The sequence below is a fragment of the Astatotilapia calliptera genome, chromosome 3 (genome assembly GCF_900246225.1).
Source record: "Astatotilapia calliptera chromosome 3, fAstCal1.2, whole genome shotgun sequence".
NCBI lineage: Eukaryota > Metazoa > Chordata > Actinopteri > Cichliformes > Cichlidae > Astatotilapia > Astatotilapia calliptera.
Window position 1 is genome coordinate 11,440,476 of NC_039304.1, and position 13,136 is coordinate 11,453,611.

General features: G+C 42.2%; 1 protein-coding gene across 6 annotated transcripts in view; it reads right to left on the reverse strand.

Moving 5' to 3' along the window:
* The window catches only part of LOC113018612 (serine/threonine-protein phosphatase 2B catalytic subunit alpha isoform), a 67,021-nt gene extending 55,822 nt beyond the window's left edge, over positions 1-11,199 (reverse strand). For 2 of the 6 annotated variants that reach the window (XM_026161787.1, XM_026161789.1), the window contains exon 1: positions 10,875-11,197. In XM_026161787.1, the coding sequence (XP_026017572.1) occupies positions 10,875-10,935 (61 nt within the window). In that variant the 5' untranslated portion in view covers positions 10,936-11,197. Of the gene's footprint in view, positions 1-10,874 lie in introns of all 6 variants that reach the window. The other 4 variants (XM_026161785.1, XM_026161786.1, XM_026161788.1 and 1 more) reach the window with 4 other exon arrangements.
* Between the last annotated feature and the right edge of the window lie 1,937 nt (positions 11,200-13,136).

Sequence of the window (13,136 nt, forward strand, 5' to 3'; positions counted from 1 at the left end):
AAGCAAACAGGCTTTATAGAGACATCCCATGCAGGGCTCCAGCCCAGTACTGTGGGACTGCATAAAACTGTACTGTGTTCGCACCATCTGTTGGGCTAAAATGAAGCCTCTGGCCCTCTTAACTGCTGGCTGCAAAACAGAAAGTACTCGACTTATGTTTAATTCAGCTTAAAACTATTGTCTTACATCCCTGCTGTCATGGAGTGTTTGAAATAAAATAATAACCATGAATTATGAGCAGTGGAGGCTAAATGCTAAATTGAGTCCACACTTCTAATTACTGCTCAAGTGTCGCTTAAAATTACTTTGAGATACACAATCTGCTGGATGACCAGCTGATTTGTACCTCGATTTGGCCGTCCCCTAGGCTTACCACATTCCTCCCGAGGGATCGGATTACGTTCTATACAGGGAGACGGGCCTGGAGCGTGGGTCTGCCACAGTTGAGCAGCAGCCTGAGCAAGCAAGTGCGCAAAAGGGAATGAAAGGAAATGCTGAATGAAATACAGACGGTGGCCTAGAAAAAAAAACACTGCAGTCATAGCTGAAAGCAGGAATGGATGAAGTGCAGCTAAATAGAGGAAAAAGACAGTAATATAAAATATACTGCTGGAATACAAGGCAGAGACAAAAATAAGTGAGCAGGTAAAACAAGAAAATAATCGGTCTTGTACAGTATGTCTGACATTTCTACAAGAAACGGGGGAAAAAAGGCAAACTGTGAAACTGTCGAGCCTCGGCAGCAAAGCTGTCAAAGACATCGTACTCCTTAGTATTCTTGAGACTGTGTGACATGAATGTGGACATACCCAAACCTGCAGCGCAGCAGTAACTGTGCACCACTTAGCTGCTGTGTCACTCTGCAACCTTACCAGTTTATGTGGGGGCAGGCTAGTATGAAAGGCTTGCATGATATACAAAAGCAATAAATAGGCTGCCAAGAGCATGACAGCAAGGGAGCATATGTGTGTAGGACTGGGGTGCGACAACGGTATTAATTACCAACAAAAGATCACATCTTTGGCTCGGGAGTTCACATGGAGTGAAGATTAGCTGAAACAACACGTCTCCCACAGTTTCATGATTCAGTTTTCACTAAATTTAATACACACACACACACACACACGCACACACACACACACACACACACACACACACACACAAAAATGAGTGGAATGAGAGGTTCCTCCTCCATCCTCGCATCTGACGCTTTTCAGAGTCGTCACTACACGATCCTGAGAACACACAGGCACACGTATGAACACGCACAACGGTGACAGCTGACTAGTGCATCAGCAGCAGTTTGCTGAAAATCTCCCTGCATGCAAATCAATAAAGCAAAAATGGAACTGCTCCTGAGTGGCAAGCCCAAAAGAATATATATATTTATACCCTGAGTGCAACAGGGAATAGGATGCACAAGTGATTGGTCACTGTAATGTATGGCACTCTGGTGGTGTTTGGACAGGCACATAATCAGTCGGAGCCATGGGACACACTAACCTCGCCGCAATCTGGCTAGCCGAGGCATATTGTGAGTTCAGACTAATGGGATATCAGTTTGCCCTATGATTGGACTCGATTTGACGTGGCAACAGCCGAGGCCAAATTCTGCCTTGAGTTACTGCCAAAGCTAAGGTCTATCATGGAACTTAGAACAAGATACTTGCAATTACGTGGAGAGTAATCCCAGAGGAAATTTACTGGAGCTTTTCAAATTGTCTCTGGGGCCTAATTCAAAAGACGAAACAGCAAAGGCAGGGGAACATTATGTGTGTATATATATGCCACCTCTAGAGCTGGCCTAACCCCAAGCCCCTCCCTCACCAGCAGAGACACATCACAGTCACGACTCTGGCTTCGGTCAGCCTCTGCAATGTTTTGAGTGAGTGGGCCAGCCAGTGGTCCTCCTCCTGCTCCACTCTCCACGTGGGAGGAAGTGAGTGGCCTGAAATCATCAGCTCTTGGGCAAACTTAATGCCTCTTTGTCCTTTTTTGAGCACAAAAAAAAAAAAAAACACAGCTTGGCAGTAAAACTGGAAAAACAAACAAAAAAAAATGTTTCACAGGTTTGAAACATTTGCAGGTGAAACCTTGAAGTAATATCCTGAAGGCTGTATTGATAAAGCATTTCAGCCAAAATCATCATATCCCATTAGACAAATGCCAGTCTCACCAGACAACTTCCTCTCAGGTCAACTACAGAACACGGCAACAAGCAACGACAGATTTTTTTTTTCCAGAGGTAATCCAAGATAAGCACACGCCAAATTCACCAGCACATGGAATAAGAGGGTTAATTTTCAGCCAGGTGGTCTATAATTAACGCGTGTGAATGAGGGTAAATAAACCTTGGGGCCTCGACTCACCTCCAGCTGTATTTGTATAGCTGGAGTTTCTCTCTTGTCCACAAGCTGGGTACTTTAACTAGTAAGCTGATAACACCTGGAAGAACAAGGGGGGAAAAAGGTGCACCAGGATCTAACGCACCAAGATCCACCATGAACCTACACAGTACAGCCACGTAGCATGCAATGTGCTTAAACACCCATCCGTAATTGCTGGTCTTCTCAATGAATATAATTTTTGCAAAGCAAAAATGTGCAGAAAACGTGCAGAACCCAGGAATAGCTTTGACTTTTCTCAGCAAAGAGTGAAAATGAATTGTTTTCTTTGTTTAAATTCCTTAAAACGAAATCGCATTATCCAACACTCAGGCAGAAACATAAATAAATATTTCAGTGTGTGTGTGTTCTTGCTACAGCCTTACTGAAGTATATACATAAAATCTGATGATGATTAATTAAAGACGGAGTTTCTCGTCGTGTAAAAGAAATCTCGAGCGCTCGCTGAAATAAAAGGATTAATAAGAAGGTAAGGGAGGATGGTGAGTCCACTTGGATTCTTTCATTAATTTAGCCAGACAACTGGAAACTGCTACACACGGTATTTAATACGAGAGCCACAGATACTTTACTCTCCTGGTTCATAGCTATGGGTCCTGGCCTGGAAAATGTCAAACTGCATTTTTAAGGCCTGAAACTCGTCACTGGCCACAAACCACCGGGGCAACATGTCTAAATCCTGATGCCATGTTGGCTGATACTGCTCCCGGTGCTTCAGTAACGTGCCAAACCAGACCGCTGCCAAAACAAACACTACAGTGGAATGCTACACCCAGAAGGCAACGAGGAATTCTGCGTAAAATCCTGCTCTGCTACGACAGCATGATCAAAACACAATGAGAAAACAGGGAAATTAACAGGAAGCAACGGTTCTTCTCAGTCTTCCTGTGAAATTCGTCCCTTTTCACGGTGTCGAGCTGAAAAAAAAAAAGGCAAACTAGAGCCATCGTATCAGACTTCCTCATAGCTGAGGTTTACCTTTCCTCGATAAGTCATAATGATGGATAAAATATATGAGTTTTACATCTGCTGAGTTTATTGTGTGCTCCCTGGTGCAAACTCCAATGTGCTGGAAATGAAAAGAAAACAGCATATCCATCTCATCTTCAACAGGTCACATTTGCATCAGCCTCAGTATGTATACGTGTGTGGGTGTCAACCAGTGCAGATGCTACTATGATAACAGTGAGATGCAATTGCAAACATGCATTAGCCATGAAACACTGTGTACCCTTCCCGTGTCATTCCCCTCCTGTGCATGCGCTGAGCTGATGAGCGGGCATAAAAGTTACAACATCCCTTTCCCCTGTGGATGGCTTTCTCCGCTTACTAATCTACCATTTACAGGCAACCAGCAGATGGCTTTACTCATTCTGCTCGTATTTAAATACAAACAACTGCCTGGCCCAGCACAGGAGAGTGTGCGACTGTGTTTGCATCTGTCACACAGCACCATGCAGGGGCTTGACCTAATCCAGGAAGTCGAGTCTCCCATTTAGCATGCAGGTATGTTTTCACCACAAGGAAACTCCTCTGCTAAATAGCATGGCATGAAAACTGAGGCCAAAATACTGTGTGCGTCTACACGCGGGATATTTGTCCTAGATAAACACATTACTGCAGAGAAATTGTATTTGGGCTCACAAAACATTACTCAGGGTAGTGAAAACTGTCTCATGCACAGAGCAGTTAAAGGTGGCCACGTGTGCACGTACATGCAGGTTCAAATATATTAAGAGACTGCGATTCTTTGTGCAGAGAATAAAGCTGGAGGTGTTAACATTTATCTGTAACTGATACATTCATTCACTTATGCAGATTCAATTGCATTCACGCTGCAAAAGAAAATAGACTGTTCTGACTTTAGCAAACTCACATATGAAATAGATCAAACTGTTGGCAATTCTCAAACTGCTTTTGTATTGTCCCATTCCTTAAATTAATAAAAATAATGAACTTGATCAGCTGCTTCTCCCATGAGTCTCTCAATACTGAACTCCAACCTACAACGTCCTGGCCTGCAGTCCTTGTTCTGCAGCCTCTGTGAGTTTGGCATGAAATGGCAGGTCAGGCATTTGTCATCATAAAACTGTGAAGAAATATATGGACGTAGCTACTGTGATGTCACCCACTGGTTTCTGAAGTCCCATTTTGAAGCTGTTACCACCTTGCTTTTTTGAAACCAGATGTGAGACGAGAGCAGGCGAACCTGAGAGCAAAAATGCACTCTTGTGATGGACAATGCTCCTTTTTCAAACGTAGAATGACCAAAATTCACAAAATGAACTTTAGGTTTTATTCAGTTTGACCCGTAATGTGTGACTGAGCCCTTAAAGTTATCAGGAAAGTGTCTACTGAGGTCAAGCATGAGGGCTGTTTTCCCATAAACCTCCACAGGACCTGAAGTTTTGCTGCAGCCGCAGCCATCGCCTCCTGCTGGTTATTAAAAAGAGACAGGCTGTCTTCACTTTTCACACCCACATCTTCAACCAGAATTTATATTATCTATCGTTTTCCTTTAGCAGGATCTGGTTGGAGTGGTCATCCGGTGGGCTGCAGCTTGTTTCCACAGCAGAACAAAAACTAACGTTGCCACGACGATTTGAATTATTATAGGACGTGACCACAAGATAAGCCTCTCACTGAAGAAGCAGCTGAATGATATCTAAGACCACCAAAAGAGTAAAGTGGCTGGCGAGGCAGGCTGCAGGAATAATACAAGGCAGCTGGTTAGCAGATTTTCAAAATAGAGAATGCGGCGATTATCCAAAAGTAATCCAAATTCATCGTTCTCACACACACATCGTGCTCAAATAACTTGCCGAATACAGATGGGTGGCCATTAATTTATCTAAGAGGCACATCCGAGGTGAAGTTTATGAGTGGGAAACAGCTCAACATAGTTACATGGAATTAATTATACTTCAGTCTTTAGTGTTTCACAAACCCCCGAGCAATTACTTCATAGCCGAAATACAGACTCACTTGTTTTCCCAGCATAAGTTTGTCAAATGGAGTCATAATTTTAACTTACCAAACTGTTACTGACAAAATGCAAGAAAAAAAAAAAAAGCACAAAATTACTCCAGGATCAAGTCAAATAACGATTTAGCAGCTTGCTGATTGAACCGAGTGTTGTTCAGCCAATGACGCACGCTCTTTGACAAAACTTTTTCCCCAATTTTTGCTAAACATAAGCTACCAAACAACTGCACACAGATGTTTTTTTTTAATGTAAATTCTACCAAAATCTGCTTTCTCAATTAACTTTATGTGTCCAGTGTTGCAGCTAACGTGCATGCCTGTATACACGAGTGTGCACACGCGGATGCACAACTCCTATAAAAATTTAGTGTCTTCCTAGGCTGTCCATGCTCAGCCCTCCAAGTAGGAGTCAAAGTGAGAAAGCAGATTTACTGCTCTACTAGCCTCTAATATAACCCAGCCACCCGACTGCTCCCAGTTCACTGGGTTAGCTTCTCCTCCCCCACACTCATTGTACTGGGAGCGCAGCCTGTAGTTACATGTGTTGCAGACACTATATTGATTGATTTGTGACTGTTCTGCAACCAACTCTAGAGAGGGATCCAATGACACATAACTCCTGCCTCTGCTGCAAATGGCTTTTGTTAGCCACTGTAGCTCACAGCAGCAGCAGCAACATGTGTCGGTGTGTACATGCCATGAAATGGGAAAAAAACTGAGGATTTGTTTATGTAGAGGTTGATTTTTTTTTAACCCCAAAAAACAATAAAACAGTGTTATAGTCACTGGGTCACAGATGCTACTCTGGGTATTTTACATTTTTTACATTTGGTGATTAAAAGGCACCTTATGAAGAAAGCAGCTACATTAAAAAGCCAAAGTAAAACAGCTTCCATCAACGTATAAGCTACAGAACTGCTGCTTATGAATGTGTACTGGTTAGACAAGTGTATCAACAGCACAAGTTCAAAGGATTGAAAATCCCCAAAATCTACTCGCAGGCTTAGCAACAACCTGAAAATGCAAAGGTAGGTAAACACTTTTTCCCCTCGAAAACCAACATCCATTTGTTCACACGAATTAGCAAGAGCAGCAGCTAATGCATGGAGTCAGATTACAACCTCTGAGCAGAGCTGCCTTTATCCCCCTATATGGAGCTTAATCTGTCCAAATCCGCTGCTTTGCTGTGCCCCAAATCCACAACAGAGCCTAATTCCTCTTTAATCTAATGAGCAGTAAAGGTGCACTTACTCTGGTTTGGAATACCGCAGACCGTATATCTTACTGTTGTACCACAACAGAGATAGCTCAGGTCTTCCCTTTCAGGCCATGATGCAATGCATTGTTATCAGAACCATCAAATCTCAAAAAGAAAGAAAAAAAGGAAACCTCACAGGAGATCAGACAAGCACATACATGGCAGGCACCAATAGCTAGTTCGGTTATCTTGCTGCAGCTATGGGAGACATTTCAGGGTTGAGCTGAGTAAGTGGACTGCTGTCAGAAGATTCAAAAGGTGGAGGAGGTGGCCCACCCTCCCTCAGGCTCCTAACCCCAGACTTCTTCGCATGCGAAGGAGGTATGTCAAGGAATTGGAAAGTGGCGGCCCTGATGACTTATGAAACCTAGGAAAGTGACCTACTAACTTTTTTCTCAAGAGTTCAAAAGCAGAAAGCAAAAACTAAATCTTGCAAACTCATTGTCTGGAATAACTCGGGAAAGCTGGCACTGAAACGCAATGCAAGACAGCAGCTGGAGCCTCCCAAACTCCTTTTTGATCGTGCACAGTTAATATATTTTTTTAGATCAAGATGATATTTCCTTCCCAAGATAATTAAACTAGACTTGGTATGAAATTGACAATTTGACATTTAAGTGCCTGCTCTGGAGCATCGGCTCAAGCAACCCACGGGTCAGCTGTCTGACCAATCGCAGCCTTAGATTAACTGCTGCTCTCACACACTCACACGCGCACACAGGAGCAGCTACAATCTGTTTGCTGTCTCATGAGATGAAGAAATACAGACACTCACTGCAACTCTCCTTAAAAAAAAAATTACTTGATCACAGAAATGTTGATTAATTACTCACAAACCTACTAACCCAACATTATGTTTAAGCTCCCAGAGAGTGTTTTTTGTATCCCACTACACTTAAGTGAAATAAAAATAATGGCCAAAAGTGCCCCTCTTCTTCTTTTAACGCTTTCAAACGGGTTCTTTCTATTCATTAGTAGCAGCACAACTTAACAGAGTGTAATGTATTTGTCTCATCACAACACATCTCTGCAACTCCAATTTAATTAAGACAATTTGATGCCATCTTTATTGCTTTGTCTCCGTCTCACAAAGCAACAAATCTACGTCCTTACTCCCTCTGAATAAAAATGACTGCTCGTAAGATGAAGAAATTATGTGCCAAACCATAGTACGAGTGGAAGGTAACACAAACGTCACCGAAAAAAAAATTAAAAATCCCAGTTGAAATTTTAACATTACAAATTACAGACAGAGCAGACTGGCACAGGTTTAAAATTATAAACAACCTCGATGGTTATAAATCACCTGACTTTCTCACAGCAATCCTATTCCCATGCAAACAAACCTGATGACAAGGTTTATGAATTGTAATGAGGAAATATTACTCAGAATGACAACACCTCAAGGAAAATTACTCACGACTGGTAATTTTATAGCTCTGCAATACACAGCGCTTGTACTCGATTAGAAAGAAACACTGTGATGGCACACAGGTCGCTTTATGAGCACGATGCGGCGGGTCTGTGTGCAGGTGATCGCACGTAAGGCGAGGATCAAGTCTGTGGCATTACTTAATGTTCTGTTCTATAAATGACTCGGCTTTCCAGCTGGGATCAGTGGCTGGCATCGCGCCGCTGTCACCACCGCCGTCTCTCCAGCCCACGCATGTCTGAGCATGGGGGCCTCTTCTCAAAAGTCAAATGTCAGATGTTATCCATCCCCAACTCGCAGAGAAGCACCCAGCGCACCGCTGGGGGCTCGGAGGCCCAGTTTCTCGGTCGCTGATGGAAAAACACTATTAGTGCGCTTGCTTTACTTTGGCGTGCTGAGGTTGTCACGACTGCACCATGACAACCATATTACCAACTTTTTATGTGACATTGCTACATCTTTGCTTTATACAGTGCTGGACAAAACTCAGCAATATCAGTATGTAAACAGGGTTTTCAAAATAAAAGACTACATGACTCATTAGTTGATAATGAAAAAGCTTTGCTGTTAATTGTAGCAAAATAAAACAAAAAAATCATGACCACGAATTCTAATAATCAGGATTACCATAAGAGGATAATCCTTATTTAAACTCCACTTAATTAACCGAGCATTAAAAAAATGGTCATCCAGTGATGATCCACCAAGCATTATATACAATATTAAAAAAAAACAGCTACAAACACAGTCAAGTCTGTTGAAATATATACTGGAAATTGCTCACGTGTTTATTCCTGCAAGTGATGAAAGCACAAGAAAAATTAAGCAACTTCTCTCGCCTTAGCTGATTAAACTCAATTACTATGCAGCGCTGGCTTTCAGGAGCATTATGATAATGCATTTTGAAAACAGGTGGATGCAAAGCACTTATGATAAGTTGGACTGACACCTTGTAGCACGGCAAGCTAGGCAGCTGAAAACAAATTACTTCACACCTATAGCCTGCAGTTATTTTGGAGGTGCTTTGTACACAGCTAGCGCCTGTGTTGTCATAATACTGATGCATTACCAAAACACTGAGTCCTCAAAACTTGATGAATGAAAAATGAGCAAAATTACTTTGTTGAGCTTGACACAAGGTTTAAAAGTGAGCTGGCCTCCGAGATTAACTGACATGGCCCTCTAACGTTTAATTGATACATTTCAACCCGATTAATATCCACAGAGCCGAGCATGAAGATCTGGCATCTCCTCTGCATGACAGAGGAAGATGTAGCTTCAGATCCATGCAACAAGACCGGTCACCCAGTGATATTGTTGTCTCTTTAAAACTTATGCTTGTCCCATATATTTTTCATTAGCCTTCAAGTTGGTGGAGACTGTAGGGGTATGATCTCTTGAAATATTCATTACAAAAAGCACCCAAGACATGCAGTGACTCTTAACACTCAACCCCTTATTTTTTTGGAGCAAAATGTAGCTACAAAAAAATGGCTGCAGATATATTTGTGAAACGTTTTCTTCTGTTTCAAGTGTCAAGTCCTAAGTCCGAGATTGCAACACGGGAGAGCTGTATTCCTTACTGAGTTGAGCAACCAGGTGCACAACCTCGTCTTTTAACACAGAGTCAACAATCCCAGACCGATTCATTCCAACTTTCTTGCATAAATCTTGACGTTTAATGCTCTGAGATGATCCAATCATTTCAATCGACTGAACTCAACCAGCTAAACTTGAATAAAAATCACTCAACAGTCCCCTTGTGTGTGTGTGTGTGTGTGTGCGCACACTGTGATCCCTGCACATCCCTGTTGGGCTGGAGCTGCAGAGGATTTTTGGGGGGTTGTAACTAGTGCCAGCAAGCAGGAGTAAACACATTCTGTCATCTCACTTGTGTGGAAAAGCTTTTGTCTTCCAACAAGAGAAAGGAGGAGGGGGGTATTTTTCACTTTGAAGTGCCCACATGCTAACACAAAAATAGGCTTGAATGCTGCAACTTAAGTGTGCTGCCTTTAAGTACACATGAGACGTCAAGTGACACGAAACTGGGCAGGCTGCATTGCTCCTATTTCGAGGGAAGGCTGCCTCGATTATGATCTTTATTGCATTCTTATGGTAGACTGCAAAGGTGGAATGTCAGACGTGTAAACACAGAGTGCAGGAAGAACCACCGTGTGTGACACGAACAAAGCACACGATGAACACCCCCAAATGTGAGATTACAAAATAGACGACATCAAGCAGTATTATGCAATGGAGAGAGGGGAGAGAGAGAGAGAGAGAGAAGAGGAGCCTTGGTATAACTGTTTGACGATGCATGCAAAATGAGGGAAAATCGCCCTTGGGGTTGAATGCAACGGTTGTGCAACATCTGCATGCATACTGTAAACCTGTGCACTATATATGAATCGAAACGCTCATGCATCTGTCACACCGCTGGTAGCATGCTATTCACTAATAATAGGGGGGGAAAAAAACAGCAAAAAAAAACCCCGAGTATTTACAGACGAGCGGCTGTACCGCGTCTAACGCCTCGCGCACAGACTGTGACACATTTCATGCTAAATTCTTGCTCTGGTCTACAAACTGGAGTTACCCTGACTTCCTAGTTTACTGCTGCTGTCATAGCTCGGCTAACACCCTTCTTCCTCCCTAGCCAGCAAACAATTTTTTTTCGACTACATTTGCCGCCCGCTGTTGCTGCGACCGTGAATTCTTCAAGTCTGCTTGTGCTGGTCAGACCCAGAGCTGTGGTAGCGTCTCGTTTCAATATGACACGAAAAGCAACACTTACATTTCACCACCCTGTCCGTCGTAGATAACTTCGGTTCATCATTCGGCTTGTTTTCGGACATTTCCAGTGTGATATAAAATTAAGATAGGGCAGAAATGAGACTTAAAACGGTCCCTGCGTTGCTCTGGCCGAACAACTCGTGAGTCTATCCGAGGAAAGAGACCGCAGTGATCTCACTCGGTCCTATCAGCGGCCAAAAATACTTGCAACAGGGTTACAATTTCACTGCTGGTGCTGTAGGAGCAGCTCTGTCTGATTTACTGTTACTCTGTATCAAGTTGTCTCAACGCAGTCTGCACTCAAACGTGCTGACTCGCAAGACCCGCCTCCTGGTGACAGCGGCTTCGCCCATTGGTCGAGAGTGACAGTTTGCCTATGCCCGTACATCCACTTTCATCAAAGGGCTGTTTCTGTGTCAGTCTGGTATTAATAACTGGTATGGATGAATATGAATGTATACACTGGTTAAAGTGCACAAATAAACAGTCCCTAACGATTTAAATTTTAAAAAAAGATAAAAACTGAAACATTCTGTCAACATATTGAAAAGATTGGTGAAACAGCTGGAAATTAGCTCTCAAAAGATTTACACCTGTTTAGCTAGCTTTAAAAATATATTAACAAGTCATTTACACACAAAACAAAACAAAGCAGATTTGAATAATAGTTAAAAAAAAGTCTCATTGCATATTGTGACGTAAGTAAAAATTCAGAAGTAAAATATGAGATTATATTATGAGATTATAGCAAAATATTCTCACAGTAACTGAGAAGTAAAGGATTCCTTAATGCTTATATATAAGAGGTCCCCCTGACCTTTCTACATCAGATTCTCCATGTGCATCCTCTTGCAGCAACCCTGGGACAATAAATCAATATTTGCAAAGATAGCATGTGACAAAGTGAAGACAAAGAATTCACCTTTGACCCTTAAAGTGAAAGGTTCTCATGACTTTGTTATGCTCCAGGGTAATGTGGTTGCCAGGTTTGGGTATACATGTTCCCCAGAGGGAACGATCAAAGGAAATCAATATAAAACTGCTCCTATTGATCATTTTAATCATATGAAGAATCTGTTTTATTCTGATGTCAGTAACCCCTCATACAGGTTATGAGGGGCAGTCTTCACAGCGACTGGATCTCAGCCCAGCTGAACACATACGGGAAAGACCTTTTTATACTGATTTTTCTTTATATTTTTCACCTGTCTGTACTTTGCCCTATCTAACAGACACATTTTCTGAAAATAAATAAATTAATTAATTAAAAGAAAATGATAGGAACATTCATTGTTCCATGAAGGTAAACCTTTTTTTTTTAATTTCAACTACTCTATGTCTTTCCCACTGGCACCACCCTCAGGACAGGATCTGCAGCTTCACGTGTTTGTACACAGTGAGTCATTGATCTGAGGTCAGGTTTAAGGCCATTTTTATTTGACTACATGTTTTTAGGTGCTTGTCGCTTCATTGTCAACTATGTTCAGCTGGGCTTCCTCCAAATGCAGAATAGTTCATACAGAATACAATCGTTTTCTGTTTTAGTGGTTTCATCAGCGTAGTTTGGCAACAAAAAAATAACGATAATAAAAACAAATGAATAAATCTGAGTGAACCAGTCTGGATCTGCGTGTACAGGAACAGGAAGATCTGTGGCCGGTGAGTCACCAGATAGACGGAGCCAGTGATTTGCATGAAGGAGACCTCAACTTTCACCTGCTCATTTTCTCGACTTGTACATTTCAGTCGCCCCTCTAACACTGAAAGGACATAAACGGCTGCAAACTGCTATTAATGAGACACCTGTGTGGTATGAGTCAGTTGTTTGGCAGGTGGAGGCAGTTAATGAAGCCCTAACTTTTACATTTCTCTCAATGAGAAGCTTTGCGCCTGGTAGGTCAGACAATCCTTTTCTTTTTTTAAACTTCTGGCTGTACGGGAGGCATTCGCATCAGATCATTAATTTTAACACGCCTCGGGTTCTAACACTTTGTTTTGTACCCAGGCTTAATTAAACTCCGGTCAAGTCTGTGACTCAAGCTCTGCTTGACGATGACCTTTTGTTGGTTTCTGTTTTCCTCTTTCGCTTACCTGAATGCCTACTTTGTCTTTATAAGGGATACCATAAAATTTATTTGGCATGTCTACGATACAACGTGATAAGGTGATACTCAAAAACGCTCCACACAAATTAGATTTTTCAGCATGAAAGATGTAAACAAACACTGACAACAATCTTTTTCATCTTAATGTGCCGCCCTCT